This window comes from Siphateles boraxobius, unplaced genomic scaffold (genome assembly GCF_051911475.1).
Source record: "Siphateles boraxobius isolate OS27281-9 unplaced genomic scaffold, OSU_SipBor_1 12, whole genome shotgun sequence".
Lineage (NCBI taxonomy): Eukaryota > Metazoa > Chordata > Actinopteri > Cypriniformes > Leuciscidae > Siphateles > Siphateles boraxobius.
This window is the reverse complement of record NW_027508722.1, coordinates 18,771,659-18,791,443: the sequence shown is the minus strand read 5'-3', so window position 1 is coordinate 18,791,443 and position 19,785 is coordinate 18,771,659. Positions and strand designations below refer to the sequence as shown.

Genomic DNA, 19,785 nt, shown 5'->3' with positions numbered 1-19,785 from the left:
ACGTCCCCCTAAAGTCCTATAAGGAACGTTATAATAGGACCAACTTAGACCCATATGAAAACGTTTTGATTACGTCCTCTTTGTAACGTTGTTATGTGACCATAAGATTACCATTACGGAACGTCTCCCTAAAGTAATTTAAGGAACGTTATAATAGGACCAATTTAGACCCATATGCAAACGTTTTGATTAGGTCCTCTTTGTAACGTTGTTATGTGACCATAAGATTACCATTACGGAACGTCTCCCTAAAGTAATTTAAGGAAAGTTATAATAGGACCAATTTAGACCCATATGCGAACGTTTTGATTACGTCCTCTTTATAACGTTGTTATGTGACCGTAAGATTACCATTACGGAACGTCTCCCTAAAGTCCTTTAAGGAACGTTATAATAGGACCAACTTAGACCCATATGAGAACGTTTTGATTATGTCCTCTTTGTAACGCTGTTATGTGACCATAAGATTACCATTACGGAACGTCTCCCTTAAGTAATTTAAGGAACGTTATAATAGGACCAACTTAGACCCATATGAGAACGTTTTGATTATGTCCTCTTTGTAACGTTGTTATGTGACCATAAGATTACCATTACGGAACGTCCCCCTAAAGTCATTTAAGGAACGTTGAACTGCAGCACTTTCATTACCAAAAGAGGACGTTTCAGGAACATCCCTAATGTTCTGTAAAGGTTCGGAATGTTCGTCACCTTTAGAGAACTTTTAGGAAACGTTACCCATGGTCGCGGGAACGTCACCTTCTACCTGGGATGTGTCCAAATTAAATGTGTTATTTTGAAAACCGTTCGATTTAATCAGAAACGATCTTAAAACAGGGCTTTACTTGTAAAACACCAAACTTATCCTTTAAGGTATTTCTGTCCCTCCCAAACTGCATTGAAATGGTATGTTTAGCAGCCAGAATTTAAAAATGTTCAGGGGGAGATACCCCCTGACCCCTCCTAACATGATCCATATCACCCGTTAGAAAACAATTGCAACGTCTGAGATTGTGCCCCCCCATAATTTTGGCTTGCATGACGCCCCTGTTTAAAACCATAACACTTGTGATGTTCCCAGTCAAAAATGACCGCCCTATAAAAAATAACTAATAAATCACTTGTTATGCTATAGGCTACTATTATCACCCAATATTGGATTCAATCATTTTGTCAACTTGTTCTCTTTAAATTATTTATTATTTAAGCCTTTAAATTCCCATAGGAAAATAGGCCATCGACAAAGCTCTTCCATCCTCTCCGGTCTTGGGCCCTCCTCTCCAGATGTTGCCACGTCAGCCCTTCTTTCTTCATCTCCTGTTCTGTGGTTCTTCTCCAGGTGATTCTCGGTCTGCCTCTCTTCCTCCTGCCTCTCTTCCTCCTGTGGGTTCCACATCAGTGCCTGTTTAATGATTGATTTCTTTCTCCTGAGTGTGTGTCCTATCCACTTCCATTTCCTCCTCCGTATCTGCATTTCTATTGGGTCTTGTTTGGTGAGTTCCCACATGTTGGCGTTAGAGATGATGTTGGGCCAGGATATTCCTAGGAGGTGTCTGAGGCACCGGTTGGTGAAGGTCTGCAGCTTATTGAGTATGGTGGTGGTGATTTTCCAGGTTTCTGAGCCATAAAGTAGCGTGGTCTTTACGTTTGAATTGAAGATTTGCAGTTTGGACTTGAGTGACACGTTTTTTGCCTTCCAGATATTATTTAGCATGTTGAATGTTGTCCTTGCTTTTTCGATCCTGGCTTGGACATCGTCCTCCGTGCCACCTTCCCTTGAAATGATGCTACCGAGGTATGTGAAGCTGTTTACAACCTCTAGTGCAGTTTGATCCATGTTTATGGGTGTGTTGTTCTTGCTGTTGATATGCAATACTTTAGTTTTTGATGAGTTTATTTTGAGACCAAGCAGAGCAGCTGTTTCCTCCAGTTTTCCAGATTTTTCCTGCATCTGTTGGTGTGTGTGAGCCAGTAATGCCAGATCATCAGCGAAATCGAGATCTTCTAGCTGCTAGGTCAAGCTCCACTGTAGGCCGGTTCGTGTATTGTTGGTTGTTTCTTTCATCACCCAGTCTATGCAAAGCAGGAAAAGAAAGGGTGAGAGCAGGCATTCTTGCTTACACCAGTCAGGACCTCAAATGTCTCCGATATACATCCTTCATGGTGGACTTGACATCTCGCCCCTTGGTAGGTGCTCCTTATGAGGTTAATGATCTTTGTTGTTATCCCATAATGAGCCATCAGTTTCCATAGCCTTTCCCTATCCACACTGTCAAAGGCTTTTTCAAAATCTATGAAATTCACATAGACAGGTGAATTCCATTCGATGGATTGTTCAATAATAATCCTGAGGGTGGCAATTTGGTCTCCACAGGATCTGTTGTTTCTGAAGCCAGCCTGGTTTTCCCTCAGTTTCTCATCGAACCCCTTCTGGAGCCTCTTGAGCAGGATATGGTTGAGCACCTTCCCAGGTGTTGAGAGGAGCATTATTCCTCTGTAGTTTTTGCACTGCCGGAGGTCTCCTTTCTTGGGGATTTTCACGATGTAGCCATCTCTCCAGTCAGCTGGGACATTTTCTTCCTCCCAGGTGGTTTTCATGAGCTGGTGGAGCATGCTGGTGGAGGTTTCAGTGTCGGCTTTAAGAGCTTCTGCTGGAATCCCATCTGGTCCCTCTGCTTCCCCTCCTTTCAAGGCCTTAATGGCTTTTCTAATCTCCATCTTGGTGGGGGGATCACTCCTTTGAGTTTTTAATGTGTGTCTGTGCGTATCTGAATTTGCCTGTGAGCTTTCTTGTAGTTAGGTATAGGTCTTTCAGATTGTTTTTTCCTGCTGCTTCTTCTGCCTGTTGTGCTAGATACTCAATACATTTCTTTTTATCTCTCCTTACACTTCTTTTTACTTATTTATTAGCTATTGCATATTCTTTCTGTGCTGCCGCCTTGGTCACTCTGGTTTTACTTCTGTTTACTGCCTCTTTTTTCTTCCTCCTCTCACTCACTTTTCTATCTGTATCACTGGATATCCAGGGCTTGTTGTCTGTCTTCCTCCTCCCTACTACTTCTTTACATGTGTCTTTCCACAAGGTTTTCAGACCTTTCCATATTTCTTCCAATTTACTTGGGGTTTCTATTTCTAGGGCTCGGTACCAATTGTGTAGTGCCACTTTGTAAAGTTCGGATGTACCTATATCTTGAAATTGCTGTGTGTTGAATTTGACTCTTTCTTCCCTATGCTTGATGCATTTTAACTTCAGCTGGATCTTTGATGTGAGGAGGTGGAGGTCAGATCCTGCGTCTGCTCCTCTTCTGACTCTGACATCCAGCTGAGAGTGTCTAAATTTCTGACTTATGCAGATGTGGTCTATCTGATTTTCTGTGGTGTGGTCAGCAGACACCCAGGTGGCTTTATGTATGTTCTTGTGTTGAAATACTGACCCACCAATGACCAAGTTGTTGTCTGCACAAGCTGCTGCAAACCTCTATCCATTCTCATTCATAGTCCCTAGTCCTTCTCTTCCCATTACTGTCTCAAAGCCGTTGTTATTGCCCCCTATCTTTGCATTCATGTCTACCATCAAGATCATGACGTCCTTCCTTTTCCTGGCCTGTAGAATAGTGTAAAGTTGATTGTAAAATGTATCCTTTATTTCATCATCCGTGTCGTTGGTGGGGGCGTAGCATTGTACCACTTGGGGGTTTATTTTCTTGTGGGTGGTTTGAAATTTAGCAGATAATCCGTGAGTTGATGGGTCCCCAGCTGAGAAGGGCCCTTTGAGCTTCCTTGGACAGCATAAATGCTACTCCCTCTGTGTGTGGTGCAGAGTCATCGGGATGTCCTGAGTAGAGTATGGTCTCTCCAATCGCCAGCTTGACCTGCCCTGACATGAGCAACCTGGTTTCTCCCAGACCAAGGAGGGATGTCCCGTACTCCTCATCTCCTCTGCTATCACTGCTACCTTTCCACCAGCATACATGGTCCTCACATTCCATGTCGCTAAGGTGGTGGGTTGCTTTGAGGTCGGAAGCCACTTCAAACGTACAGTCTCCTTATGGTTTTCCATGCACGTTTTCATATTTTCTGTAGCTTGGTTCACTGCAGAGGCTTCTTTCCCAAGGCTTGAGGATTTACTGATTTTCGTCGATGTTCCCGTAGCTGAAGGCTTTTTACAGGGTGGAGTGGCTGATCCCACACCTAACCCCCACCTTTGGGGGAATTTTTTGGAGTTGGCTTGTTAGTCCTCTTCCCTCCCCTATTGTCTTCCAGGTATTGGATTACAGCCTCTTAGCACGTGAGGCCAGACAGGTTTTGGGTCGTGTTTCAAGCTGTCTCGGCACATCAAGCCCAACCAACTCCTGCTGCTGTGTATTGAAAGCTGCACTATGCAAGCTAACCCTACCAGCAGCACGAGACAGTCTCTTTCAATTAGGACGGGTTTTATATTTCTATTTGCATCTGATTGATCGTAGGCCTCATTTATCTGAGAGTAGCTTAAGCATCTTATTTTTTGAGTAAAAAAAAGAACTACACCCCGCCGAACACTTTCACCCGGCCCGCGAGGGAGTTTAAAAAAAAAAATTCACGAGTAACGGTTTTGGTTCAGAATTACTAATTTGATGCAATACAAGTGAAGGCCAGTAGATGGCAGTATAGCACGCAGTACAGTTAAGGGGGTCGCACACCGTACGAGAAGCGCAGCGCCACGTGTTTAAAATGCGAACACATTATTCACATTTAATAATATATAACAGATCCATATTATCTTTATTAAAAAATAAGAGAATAAATTATTTATTTATTTTAATTTGAGTGCATTCTTGTCAATTTCTAAATGTTTACTTTTTGATTTATGAATTATAACAGACTGATGGGGGAAAAAACATCATTTTGCTGTTACTTTTTAAAAATTGTTTTTATTATTATTTAACAATTTCTTGCTTTTTATTAGTTTTTATTAGTTGAAATTTTTATATAAACATTTAACTTTCAAAATAAAGGTTTTACAACAACATTACCATCATCTGTTATATGTGGGCCTTCATGCTCATCTATTGTACAGTATATGATATTGGTGGAGGGTGGTGGGGGCCCACATTCATATTTTTTCAGGGGGTCCCGAATCCTCTAGCTACGGCCCTGGGCTGCGTTACCCGATAAAGATGGATCTTAGCACTTATGAGCATTTTCTACGAGCGACTTTACGAACGTTCGTGTTCATTTCACGTGCACAAAAACGCACTTAGCACGATTGTGCGCAGCTGTGCTTTAAGTGCTACTTAAGAGTCGCTGTCCGTTTGTCAAGTGCTGAAATGTCACGCTCGTAATTGTAGCACACGCTTGTATTTTGAAATGTATAGCCTAATTGTTTTCATCTGATGTGCATTTTATACGAGGCCAATAATCTATAAAAGCACAAACCTATGGGTGTAGACACCAGCAAAATGGCTGAACCAAAAAAAAACAAAGAATATATATATTTTTTTCATTTTAGAGGAGGTGGAGCTATACAACATATTTTATTCAGCAGGTTTAAAGGGGCATTCTGCAACTATTTCAGCTTAATAAAACCGTTTAGAAATCATTTGGATGGTTTAATAACCTGTTCTGGTGAGAATGGTGACTTTCCCCGCTCCCCCCAACATTCCTAGGCGGAAAACCAACCTGGCAACATGAGGATTAACGTCCCAGTAAGTTGGAAATAGGAAGTCTCGTGAGAAGCGAGAACGAGCGAGAAACACAAACTGCTTTATGGCAATTCGACATAAACACACACGCCACCCTCAATGTGTATGATGTATTACCCACCTCGGTAGACATAGCTCCACACGATAAAGTTGGCCGGCTCCGATAATAACAAATGCACATGAGCTGCGGTAGAAAGGGGGAGAAGGGTGCCGCAAGTGAGTTTTTTTTATCTTGTTATCTGATTATTGGTTAATTTGTCTCACCTGTCCTCCTCGTTACCCTCCTTTGTTTGCCTCCCTATTTAGTCTACCTGTGTTTGCTGTCCTGTGCTCGTTCGTTGTTATTGTTATGTGTGTTAGTCGCCTTCAGTTCTGTGCCTGTCCTGTTCTGCCATGTCTGTGTTGGATTTAAGTTCTGAGACCTTGGATTTCTTTTGTTGGTTTGTTTATTTCATGTTTTATCTTTATTAAACCTTTTCATTTCACTCCGCAATTGAGTCCTCTTTTCCATTCTCCACTACCCACCTTGACAGTGGTGGGACCAATGATTCCCCCTTCTCTCAGCAGAGGAAGAAAAGGCCTTGTCAATAACACAAGTGCCTCAGATGGCATTTTTGGTGGTATTGACATCCATGGAGGAGTAGGGGTAACTCAACCTGAGGCTGGTCAGGTCCTTCATGCTCAGAGGAACCATCAATTTCATCTGCCATCTCCCAGCATCTACCATCTCCTAGTCCTCCAAACAACCCTCCCAGGCCTCACACTCCATCTTCTCTTGTCCAGACTGCAGCGACAACATCTCAGCAGTTTGAGAATGTTGAGAACAATATCATTTGAGAATATTTAGGACATATGAGAGTGTCCTTACTTAACAGAGAGGAGGATGAAGAGGTGGAGAAGGACAAAGATGGCATGGGACCACATGATGGCCAAACAAGAAACAGGCTACATGGCTGGTTTTCGTGCATGTCAGCAAGTCATTGACATATGTTTTAGTTAATCCTATTTCCCCAGTCTTTGAAGCATATTACACTTTTTTTTGTTCATTCATTTAATTTAGATTAAAACTATTAGATTAAATTATTTATTTTTTGTTGTTTTTTTCTGCCCTTTTTAATTATTTTATTTATATAATCATTTAAACAAAAAACGAGTAATAAAGTGTACTATTAAGTACACTCAAAACATTATATTATAATCACATTGCACTTGAATAAAGTTAAATGTGTAATCTGCCGGATGTCCTGCAGGTGACCTCATAACACTGTCTTCTTACGAGGCACTTGGGAATTTACGATTACTCCAGAGCACTCGTAGATCTACGATGATTTTCAAGTGCTACTTAAGTTACGATGCTTTTGGGAAATAGACCATAATATTAAGATCATTCGTACGATCGTTTTTACGATCTTCTTAGGCTTACGATGCTTTTGGGAAACGCAGCCCATGTCTCTCCTATAGGCTACGATACAGATAAATAGAATCAACAGGTGCCTTTGTCTAAGATGATGTCTTGCGATATAAATACAAACGTAACTAGACAAATATTTCCGGACAATGTTGTGCATTACAGCATTAAAGGTAAGGCTGGTCCAACCCAGCTAAAATAAATAAATAAATAAAAAACAGGCTTTGTAATTATTTGTTCTTTGATCTCTCATTGAAGATAGAATTGTCCCTCTTTGGATATCATTTTACTGACTTTGTTTACTGACTTTGTGGTTCCCACACAATAAGGGTGCAGCATCCATACTATTTATTCCTACTGATTATCTGTGAGAAGGTTTACAGATTCATTTATTTATTAGAAACCGGCTTTGAAGACTTTAAAAGAATAGTTCACCCAAAAATTTAAATACTGTCATCATAACTTTATCATCATGTCGTTTAAAACCTGTATGACTGCCTAATTTTCACTGTCTATATTTTTATTACCATGCAAATATATCAGTCACTTATGTCAATATTTGTAGCTGAGTCTCTGATTCTCATTTTAACCGTGGTTTACTGAAATGAAAACAAGACAAAACACAAGAACATAAATGAGCACATACTGTACAAGAGAAACTCAGATCTGTTTGCTCAAGGTGAGTAGCAGGAGGGGTTGCAGACAAAAGGAATTTTGAACAAAAGCACTGTGACACAGATATTTAAATAGATTATCTTTTTACATTGGAAACGGTAGCAGTTTGGGAACCGAGAACCAGTTCTTATTCCTTAAACACTTTTACAACTACTCTTTTAAAGAAAATATTTCATTCTTCAACAAAAAAATTCTACTACATAAACTCAAATCTGTGGGGTTTATGCCTAAAATCAGAAAAAATGGTTTAATGTACTGGGGTGGTGATGGCGCAGTGGATAAGACACATGCCTGTGGTGTGAGAGACTCGGGTTCGGATCCACCAATGTGTCCCTGAGCAAGACGCTTAACCCATATTTGCTCCAGAGGTGTGAGACCTCTGACATATATAGCAATTGTAAGTCAGATAAATGAATAAATGTAATAAAGTGCCGATGCACACTTTAGAGGTATAAATAGAGGTGTTCTTTGGAGAGCATGGCGCGAGCAACAAGCTGTAGTACCCCATAAACGTACTTCTTTCTGAGATTGTGCTGCTAAAATCTGAAGTAGTGTAAGATGGGGGAAGATGCCACCCTTAAGAACATTGTGCATGTACTTTTAAATTGTAATATATTTAGATATAGCTACTGTAAGTTCATCACTACTGGTGTAAGATATCCCCCTATCATGGGCAAGTCTTTGGGCAGTCTGTCATTGGGCAAGTCTAAATCTTACACAAAGGTCTAATTTTAGCTTTTCACTTCACAATAAAAACGTACATTTTTAAATAATTCTATTAATATAAACATTATTATTAGACATCACATTAATATAAACATTAATGTGTCCACAATTTCTTTTTAAAAACTTGTATTAAAAAAAATACAATCTCATAGATCACTATTTTCCAGAGATAAAATTGATCAGTTAACCTCCAAATTGTTTTGACTGAATAAATGTTGATATTCAGAAGTTATAGCGTAGCCATTCATCATAAGTGATGACTGAATTGAGATTGTTTGACTTCTATGGTCAAGAGAAAAAATGAAGGTCATCTTGCTTGGGGAACACCTTACCCTGTCTTATTCCTACAGGCTATGTTAAATATGTACTATAAACAAGCGATGTGCAGTATTTCCCCCTGGGTGTATATTTACATATAAATATGATTTGAAATAAATATGAGTTGTCTATTGATGGTATTTCCAAAGACATATTGACGATTAATAGGATCGCACTTATAGAGTAGTGTCCCCTCACATCAAGAGGGTCCCTGGTTTGAGACCTAACTGAGACAGAAGATCTTTCTATGTGGTGTTTTTTTCACGTGTTCTCCTCGTGTTAATGTGGGTTTGCTCTGGTTTAACCCACAATTCAAAGACATGAAGGTTAGGAGAAGTGGAGACTGTAAAATGTCCTTAGATGTGAGTGAAGGTATGAATGTATGTCATTCCTGTGATGGACTGTCCATCTCTCCAGGGGTTTCCCTGCCTACGTCCCAAGACGCTGGCATAGACTTACGCTTCCATCCCACCCAAGGACAAGACAATGAATGGATATTTTACACCAGTACTTATGATTTGCATGTCCTGTGTTATTATGTTTATGACTAAATTTCATAAAAGTTGTATTCTTATTAAAGTGTCTTATTAATCCTTATTAAAGTTGTATTCTTATTAAACTGCATGAGAATCATTCTTGGGTGTGAACTTGAAAGTCAGCTGAAAAGCCTCTATCAAGTTTAAATAATCGCAAAACAAACAGTGATTCATGATTTTTCACTGTTTTTCTCCACACAAACTCATGTCAGTCTGAAGTAATCTTTTTGAATGCAAACAAAATAAGTAATGTTAAACATAGCTATTCAATGACATCAAACCTGTGTTCGATAAAATAAATAAAGATAAAAGTTTAATATATTATGAAAACATACAGTAAATACTCAGAACTTGAAACCAGGAGTGACGTGTGAATGAAAACAGCAAACCGTGTTAATATCAACTCTTAGTGTTGATAGTCCACAATTTTGAATAACCACAAATCTTTTCCTTCCACACCAGGAAATATTTAAATACATATAGCTTGACCTTCGATGTGTGACTTGAATGTCAGCTGGGTACCAGCAGTCTGATTCCAGATTACAGTCAACCACAACAAACACCGTCACTCAAAGTGAATGTGTGTGATGATGACAAGGGGTGTAGCTCTTTGTCACATGCTTTCTCATTGGAGAACCTAGTCATTGATATAACAAGGTAAATATTGGCAGAATGAAAGTATAATGGTGATTGCTCCATCTGAAGTCTGTGGAAGAAGTCAAGTATTTTCTAGTTAGGATTTCGAAAATGGGACATCAATTCTTCTTCTTCCTCACCTTAATCTGTATTCCAGGTATTTATTCAATTGTATTTTCATTTTCAATTGAGTTCTAATTTCTTTTTTTTATGAACAACAATGCAGAAAGGAGATCATTTGTTACTGTAAATGTACCAGTTTTACAAAATGACCAAACATTGTGTTTGACAGAACAGTTAACTTTCAAAGGTTTTTCAAATGTTCTTGCAGCATTTATTAACCTTTGTTAAAGTTGGATTTCATGTTTATGTTCGTGTTTGCTCACAGTGCATTAACTTTTATTACTTTCAATCTTAAATATATTAGTAAATGCTGAGCTTAACAAGAACTAACAACAAAACATACTTCTAGTGCATTTATTAATCTTAGTTGATGTTTACTAATGTAGTTAACTAATGTTAAAAAAATAAAACCTTATTGCAAGTGTGAAAGACTGTTATAATGTACAGTGGTGAATATTCAACTTTTCTCAGGTTCTTCTGACTGTAATTAGTATTACAAGACATATATATTTGTATATTTGAAGAAATTTGTGGATACAGTGACATTATCACCAAAATGTCAGAATAAAGTATTAGAATAAAGTGCCCAGATTACACATAAACAGAAAATTAATTATAAGCAATAGCAATGCTTAATTAGAGGGTGATCCACATAATAATTACATATTAAATACATGCTGTTAATTAGTACACTATAGTGCCTATGTGTCCTTTTTATTTCTACAAGCTAGAACATACTAAATATGAAAACCACAACTATGGAAAAAAGCAACGAATATGCAAAGGCTACATGTAAATCAGTAGACTTATTTCCATTAGAATACAATGAGAGTTGAATATGTTCTTACTTTATATGAATGTGTTCTTACTTTATATGTTTACTTTAAATGATACTGACTGGCTCTCCTGCCTCTCCTAGGTCTTTGTGCAGTGACCCTGGTTCCATCACAAAACCCTGTGGCCGTCGGGAGCAATGTCACCATACGTTTGAGTGACCCCATCAACATTAATGTTGGGAGCTGGGTGTTTAGGACTGGTACATTGTTCATATGGGTCTTACAAGAAATTTACCCGGGTAGTAGCCACCAAGCTGGAATCGATTTAAACATCACTACATATCAGCTCACCTTATCGTCAGTAACTCTGAATAGCTCTGGCGTGTATGTATTGGAGGCCTTGAGTCCAAGCAAGACCAAAGCAGAGATTACATTAGATGTTCAGGGTAAGTTGAATAAAGACCCTCTTACCCTACACACTGTAAAAATAAGATAGTCACAGAACTTGTATTCAATTAATATATGCTAAGACATTTTTATTGTATCAGCTGCCTACACAGTAAAAAAATAACTTGTTTTTAGGCAAGTTAAATGATATTTTTTATCTTGAATAAAAACAAATAATTTAGATATTACCAAATAAAGCACATTTTTTTATTTGATAGAAATAAGAAGATTTCATGTATCAGCTGTTTGTTAAATTCTATGCAAAAACAAAACAAAAAACAAAACAATATATTTTATTGGCCTGATAATCTGTCCACAGTTTTATAGACTGTTCCATCAATGTGACTACAGATCCGTTAAACATTCAAAACATCAGTTTAATGGACACTGTGAAATTTTACATAAATATTCATGATGGAATAATATATAAAACCATTGTAAACCAAAACAAAGACAGAAAAAAGAAAATAAAATAAAAAACTACAGTAGTCAAGTAATTATTTGGCTATTTTACCAGAATTACCACATCTAAAAATAATTTGCTACACACCTTTTTATGAGGGTGTTTTCAAAACAAACATTTCACACAGTTCAACTTACTTTTAGCTGCTTACGCACTTACAAACACTTACACTCCCTGCTAAAAATGATAACGCCTAATATTTGCCATGTGGTTACTTCATGCTGAATACAAGAAAAAACTTGTTTATAACATTAGCCTATACAACATGAACCTGTAAGCTAAGATAACAGCATGATGTCTGACAACAGCAATGGTTTACATGTACTCTGCAATGAATAAGTCCTTATACTTATACGCTAAACTATGATTTTGTGGAGGGGATGCAGATAAAGGAATGTATTGATGATGGGAAAAGTTAAGGTCTACTATACACTGGGAGATAATAGGTAGCCTATGCATGCTTTGAGCTTGCAGAAACTCTTGTACTAAAACATTTTCTGGTAACTTGTAGAACCTGTCAGTAAAGTTACTGCTGATGTAAGCAAGACAAACCTGGTGGAGTTTAACGACACCGTGATGTTCACATGCAACGCGAGCGGCACATCACTGAGGTTTTCATGGCAGAACGGCAGCGCTGCAGTGACAGCGGGAGGAAGAGTTCAGCTCAGCAACAATGGACAAAATCTCATAATCAGTGGTGTGACGCGGTACGACGAAGGTCCCTTCAAGTGTATTGTGGTAAACGACATCAGCATGGGAGAGAGTATTCAAATGAATCTCACTATAAGCTGTGAGTATATAACAGCACAAAGATGTCACTACATATTTCTTCAAAGGGCATAGATAGGGCAGTTCACAATAACATGTTTCAAAAGTTCAATCTGAATTGGTTTTGTGTGTTTAGATGGGCCTAGTAACCTGAGAATCACAGCCTCGCCAGACAACATGACATTCGCTTCTGGTTTGCCCATTTCTCTGTCATGCTCTGTTGAGTCCAAACCAACAGCTTCTCTCTACTGGATGTACAACGGCAAACCTCTGAATGTCTTTAGTTCGAGTTATAATCTTACAGACACTACTGAGAACGGAACGGGACTGTACACCTGCGTTGCCCAAAATGAAATCACGCTCAGATCTGCTGAAGTGTCAAAAACTATTCGTATAGTTGGTGAGAACACTCTCGAAAAATGGTTGTCTACATTTCTTATGCTTGATCTTGTGATCTTTTTATCACCAATACATTGTTCTTTGTTTATTTAGACCCAATATCAGCAGTGGCCGTGAATCCATCAGGCTCTCCAATAGAACACATGCCTTTTAATCTAAGCTGTAATGTTGTGGGGCCAGTGGACTCCATTCAGTGGATGAAGAACGACATGGACCTGTACGCCGACAATACGATCACTTTTTTCAATGGCAACTCAACCTTGAGCTTTAAAAATCTTGCTCTTAGCCATGACGGACTGTACCAGTGTGTCGCTAGTAATGCTGTCAGCAACATCCGCCAGGCCTACAACCTTATGGTCAACTGTGAGTGTGATCGATATTTCCAGAACATCTATGTTTCATATGAATACTGTATAGATTAAGATGGGGTAAGATGTCTTCCCACCATAAATTTCTCTTTTGACCATAAATAAATGGTCATTAAATGTCACTGCAACACATTTATTAAATGGTTATGCTCTTATTAATCTGGGCTTTTCATCTGAACATCAGCATTTATGAGATTTATTCCATCTTAACATTTTTTAGGTGAAATTATAAAAACGTTTTACTGTTAGATAATAGTGAGCTGTGAATTTATTTTATGTTGGATCTTGATTTATAGTTATTTATAAATAATTTATTTAGTTCCAACAAAACAATTTCACGAATTCAAACATCTTCATTATTTACATAACTTATAGGTTAATCGAGTTGAATCATTTGATTTGAATTCATAGTATTTTAAACCAAAGCTGTATAATTTATATAATTATATATATATATTATAAAACGTATATTTCCGGTCCTTGATTCTGATTGGTTGAACCACGTTCAAAGCCGTTCTAAATTACTCTACAAACATAGCCTACACCTGTGACCATTACATCAGTATTACTGCAATGTTTTTTGATTAATAAAATAAATATTTTTTATGGATTAACTGTTTTATAAATGCAATAAGCCCAGTGAAGCCGTAGTTTACAGTGAATTTATAACAGCTAAGGGGGGTTGTTAGGTACGGCTTCTTTGAGCTTATTGCTTGAATCTAGTTCATATGTATCTAGACGGTACATTAAAAAAAAATTAGAAATGTTTCTCGAGCAGAAAATCATCATATCAGAATGATTTCTGAAGGATCATGTGACACTGAAGACTGGAGTAATGATGCAGAAAATTCTGCCTTGCAAATTACAGAAATAGTTCAATTAAAGTTTAATTGATTCATTTCAAGTAGATTGAATAAATTACAATTTTAAATATATTAAAATAAGAAACAGTTCTTTTAAATTGTAATATTTCTAAATATTACAGTTTTCTTGTATTTTATTGTATTAAGAAACTTCTTTCAACAACGTTAAAAAATGGGAATATTCTAAACTTAATATTGTATGAATTCAAAGAATTGCTCAAATCTTTGTGTACTTCATTGATAGTTATGTGTAATACAATGTTAAAAATAGTGCACCAGTATAACTTGAAACAGAAAGTTAACACAATTCATGTATTTACTAGATGGCCCAATCAACACAACAGCTTCTGGTCCAAATGTAGCCAAAGTGGGATCCAACGTGACCTTCAGCTGTTCCTCTGTCTCTCGTCCTCAAAGTCAATACAGCTGGTATTTCAGTGACTCAAAAGTGGCAGATGAGCCAGTTTATGTGACTGCGGCTCTCCGACAAAACAATAGCGGACAGTACACCTGCATGGCCTTCAATAACATCACAGGCATTAGCAGCAACGCCTCAGTGCAGTTAACTGTACTTGGTGAGTCATTCAATTCAGAACTTTGCTTAACTGAAATTAGCAATTGTGTTTGCTCTAAAGTGTGAGAATTTTTGACAGCCTGATTGTTTTTAAAATCTGAAATGGTTGAAAATGTGGTTTATATAATTTATTTAGCCTACTTATTTATTTCTTGGTATGAAATTAATTTAGCTCCTGTCACCAACGTTATGGTGAATATGGAAGATCAGCAACCAATCTTCAACCAGTCATTCACACTAACCTGCACTGCCAGTGGAGATGTTGAGCACATTCAGTGGATGAAGAACGGCATGTTCCTCTCTCCTGAAAATGGAATCACTTTGTCCAATGATAATTCCATCTTGACGTTCCAAAATCTCTCTCTCAATGATGACGGACATTATCAGTGTGAAGCAAGTAACGCTGTCAGCAACTCGACCAGTAACGCCTATGACCTGATGGTCAACTGTGAGTAACACAGATATATTTGTAACAAGTCTATTTGAATCATTGTTTATGGGAATAATATTCAATGTATATGGCATCTTTCAGATGGTCCATGGAACCAGAAAGTCGAAGGCCCACTCATTGCAGGGATTGGTTCCAGTGTGACCTTTAACTGTACCGCGGTCTCTCGTCCTCAAAGTCAATACATCTGGTACCACAATAGTTCAAAAGTGGGAGATGGCCCAGTGTATGTGACTACAGTTCTCTCACTAAACGATAGTGGACAGTACACATGCATGGCCTTCAATAACATCACAGGCAGCAGCAGCAACGCCTCAGTGCAGTTAACCTTAAAATGTAAGTTGTTAGGCCTTAAAATAATGTATCCTTTTTTAATACTTTATCAATTATGTTGTTCAACAGGCAGGTAAGCACATCTGTTGAGTTCTTATCAACTTAACATTGCAATTTAAAGTAAGCATTTTCTATGAATGTGCACGACTTCTGGTTCATTATCTGCTAGGTAAATAACTTGAAGAATAACAGTGCAGTAAACAGTAAAACTATTTGCCAGTGTGTTTATGATTATGATAATAAATAAAAAATAATAAGATAACAAATACCAGTTTGCGGTATCAAGCAGCATTACAGACTGTACTTGTACAGCTAAAATAACTGGAAGCCGCTTTGCACATTCAAGTTACAAATGACTGCTACGCTCTTATTTTAAAAAAAGAAGAAAGAAGGTGGATAGGGTAATAAGGAAAGGTCCAGAATTACTTAAAAGAGATAGTTCACCAAAAATGGAGAATTCTGCCATAATTTACTCTCATAGTCCAAACTGGTATGGACTCCTTTCTTCTCTGCAGCAATAAAAGAAGGTATTTTGAAGAATGTTTCAGCTGTTTTAGTCTGTACAATGAAAGTCAATGGAGTTCTAAACGACACTGGACCACATTGACTTTCAGTGTATCAACAAAAAACATGGAGAATTACTTCAAAATATCTTGAATTATGCTCTACAGAATAAAGAAATGCATACTCTACGTGTTTGGAACAACATGAGGATGAGTAAATTATGACATTTTTTCTGGGGTGAACTATCCATTCATATGATATCATATGTCTAAAATCTTTCTGTCTAAATTTTAGATCCAGTCAGTGATGTTATTGTAAATGCGGGCAGCCAGCACCCAATCTTCAACCAGTCATTCACACTAACCTGCACTGCCAGTGGAGATGTTGAGCACATTCAGTGGATGAAGAACGGCATGTTCCTCTCTCCTGAAAATGGAATCACTTTGTCCAATGACAATTCCACCTTGACGTTCCAAAATCTCTCTCTCAATGATGACGGACATTATCAGTGTGAAGCAAGTAACGCTGTCAGCAACTCGACCAGTAACGCCTATGACCTGATGGTCAACTGTGAGTAACACAGATATATTTGTAACATGTCAATTTGAATCATTGTTCATGGGAATAATATTCAATGTATATGGCATCTTTCAGATGGTCCATGGAACCAGAAAGTCGAAGGCCCACTCATTGCAGGGATTGGTTCCAATGTGACCTTTAACTGTACCGCGGTCTCTCGTCCTCAAAGTCAATACATCTGGTACCACAATAGTTCAAAAGTGGGAGATGGCCCAGTGTATGTGACTTCAGCTCTCTCACTAAACGATAGTGGACAGTACACATGCATGGCCTTCAATAACATCACAGGCAGCAGCAACGCCTCAGTGCAGTTAACTGTAATAGGTAGGTCTTTTTGTGTCCTGTCAGGATCTTTTTTTTTACCCAATTGTTTTTTTCTTTTTTTCCTTTTTACATATGTAAAAAATATATAATTTCAAAAGTTATGCACATTTTGCTTACACAATATATAAATTCTCTCCACTCATTTAGTTTGGAAATCAGACCACACTGGTCGCATGTATGTTTTGATATACACACACACACACACACACACACACACACACACACACACACACACACACACACACACACACACACACACACACACACACACACACACACACACACACACACAAAGTATCCTTAGAGAGTCATTTTTTCTGGGAGTCTGGCTGCACTGTATGTTTTTGATTCACTAAATAGAACCGGCTGATGAGTTTTCATACACAAACACAGAGACAGTTCAATAGAAAGTCATTTCTTGCTAAAATGTTGCAGTACATTTATTTTTTATGACATCACATTCGATACAGACCACAAACTAAAAATCATTAAAATGAAGATAATTCCAATGAAGATTACTGTTAAACGCGACCCTAGAAGGTACATAATCACACTATTTACAACACAATGAGATGGACTAATACAATATTCTGTACACTCTACAGAGCCCATCACTTCAGTGGTAGTGACCCCTGATCGTCTCATTCCTCTGGCTTCTCAAAGTCTGCAGCTCAAATGTGATGTGATCGGTCACTACAACAAAATCCAGTGGCTTCGAGGCAACCAGAATTTCCAGCAATCAGACGGAGTTACATTTTCGGGAGATAATACAACTGTGACCTTCAAATATTTGAAGACCGCTGACGACGGGCAATATAAGTGCATCGCCACAAACTCATTGAAAGAGCATGTCAGTGAACCATATGGTCTTGTGGTCATCTGTAAGTAATATAAAAAACATACATGTTTAAAATATAGCTATAAGCAGCAATTAAGGGGCCAAGCAAAAAAGTACAAAAATAAATGAATTTGAACTACTATGGCATAAATGGAATCATTGTGCTCAGTATTACTCAGTATTCAGCAATGAATACTGTCTCAAAACTTTTTGAAACAATGACATAACGGCACGTTTCATAACAATGCGCTACTGTGTTCATAAATCATAGCATTTTACTACACAATTCAAAATGGTCGTTCGTGATTTGTGGTCACCCTGTTCAGAAGTTACAAGCTAAAAATATAATTTTTTCATATCTCATATTTCATTTTAATACAGCAAATCGCTGTGGAGCTACAGCCTCACGTCCATTTTGGCGTGCTCTTCACCGAATTTGTTAATTTCTCAACTGTATGAGAACGGTTGGGTCAGGATGGTCTGAAGGTGTCCTTCAGTGCTTGGCTACTAATTACTTTGATATAAATCTGACTTTAAAAGACTTGTTTTTTGTACAAACTAAACCTCTTTGTGTTTACTGAACAGTTGGACCACAGAGTGTGCAGATCATTGTTCGTCCAGGGATTCCCACCAAGTTGACATGTCAAGCACTGTCTCAGCCACCTGCTGAGTATCACTGGATCGAAAACAACACAGTAGTGGGAAATCAATCTACCATAGAAGTTCCCATAAAGTATATCCTGGGCAGCAATTACACATGTGTGGCCAAAAACCCTTTGACCAATGTGACGGTCTACACCAGCCAAGTCGTCAATGGTGAGCCTCAGCCCAAATTCACACAAAACAGTATAGAGGTTAACTGTCCAAATATGCAGAAATAGGAAGTTGTTCGCTGTGTTCTTGAAGTAACCATCCTCTCTCTGTCTTTACCACAGACCCCAATGCTGCTGTCAGCGTCCATGCGAGTGTGTTGCTGACTGCTCTCATCGCTCTGCTGCTCCCTGTGCTGGAGCAATGCCTCTAATACTGATATTACTGTGAGGGTGAACATGGCATTTCTGAATGAGGCTTGTAGATTAGTTGAACTGCTCAAATAAATTTAAACATATTTAAACATTATTGAAAGCCAGGCATAAGCATTTATTAATGGAACACTCTTTTGGCAACTAAAAAAGGGGGGTTACATTTTAATGGAACCATACTGCATTATTTGCCTATATATTTATTTTCTAAAACTGATATATGTGGTACATTTATTGTTATCATTAATTGGACTGTAATTTAATGAATCACCTATTTGATATGCTTTACTCTTAATTAAAGCTGAACCTCACAGATGCAGGATTATTCTGATTTGTAGCTCTTTTTATTAAGCATGATATAAATTATCTCTTTCTGGAAAAAGCACCAAATTCTGGCAAATTACTTATTCAAATTAAATATTACCCTAATCTGTTTACTTCTCAAAGTTCATGTTTCTTATATCTCACAATTATGAAAGGTAAATGATATGCCTACTGTGTGATTTATGTATTTTGTGATTATTTAAAAGATCAAAAAATGTGAAATGTTATATATTATATAAATGTTATTTTCTTTATGGAATTAAATAAAAGCAAATTATTGAAACAAACTTCTCTTTTTATTGGCAACCTGGCAAAAAGCTTTCAGCTTCTGTATAAATAAAAGAAAGGAAAATGGATAGGGCTGTCAAGCGATCATTTTTTTTAAAACTTATTAATTACACAATGTGGGCTAACAGTTCTGCTTTGGCTTTATAGGTAATATCCTCATTGACAAAATTTAGCAAAACCAGACAATATTCTCTGAAATATAACACAATATTAACTTTTTATTTATTGAACTAAAATATATCACAATATTAACTTCTACATTATTGAACTGTTTTATAAAATTAGTATCACATTTGCACTCGTGCTATTTGGGACAAAAACAGCACTTCTGTGATAATGCGCTCATTACTCATGTGATATGCTT

The 19,785-nt window shown here is 37.7% G+C and overlaps 1 protein-coding gene and 1 pseudogene across 1 annotated transcript; one reads left to right on the top strand and one right to left on the bottom strand.

Moving 5' to 3' along the window:
- Positions 1 to 1,203: 1,203 nt before the first annotated feature.
- LOC143728383 (uncharacterized) lies at positions 1,204 to 4,060 on the bottom strand (annotated as a pseudogene).
- A 5,746-nt stretch (positions 4,061 to 9,806) lies between these two features.
- On the top strand, positions 9,807 to 19,420 carry ceacam1 (CEA cell adhesion molecule 1). Its single transcript, XM_077209863.1, has 13 exons — positions 9,807 to 10,137; positions 11,023 to 11,325; positions 12,301 to 12,579; positions 12,694 to 12,957; positions 13,050 to 13,319; positions 14,511 to 14,762; positions 14,934 to 15,209; positions 15,294 to 15,545; positions 16,341 to 16,616; positions 16,701 to 16,949; positions 17,555 to 17,830; positions 18,373 to 18,603; positions 18,723 to 19,420. The coding sequence occupies exons 1-13, from the start codon at positions 10,092 to 10,094 to the stop codon at positions 18,809 to 18,811; spliced, it is 3,063 nt and encodes a 1,020-aa protein (XP_077065978.1). The 5' UTR covers positions 9,807 to 10,091; the 3' UTR covers positions 18,812 to 19,420.
- Positions 19,421 to 19,785: the final 365 nt, after the last annotated feature.

Excerpts from the sequence above, each read along its gene's own strand:
- ceacam1 (XM_077209863.1), top strand. The coding sequence starts at position 10,092 with ATGGGACATCAATTCTTCTTCTTCCTCACCTTAATCTGTATTCCAG. Across the intron at positions 10,138-11,022 it reads CACCTTAATCTGTATTCCAG|GTCTTTGTGCAGTGACCCTG; the intron begins GTATTTATTCAA and ends TGCCTCTCCTAG. Across the intron at positions 13,320-14,510 it reads CTACAACCTTATGGTCAACT|ATGGCCCAATCAACACAACA; the intron begins GTGAGTGTGATC and ends TGTATTTACTAG.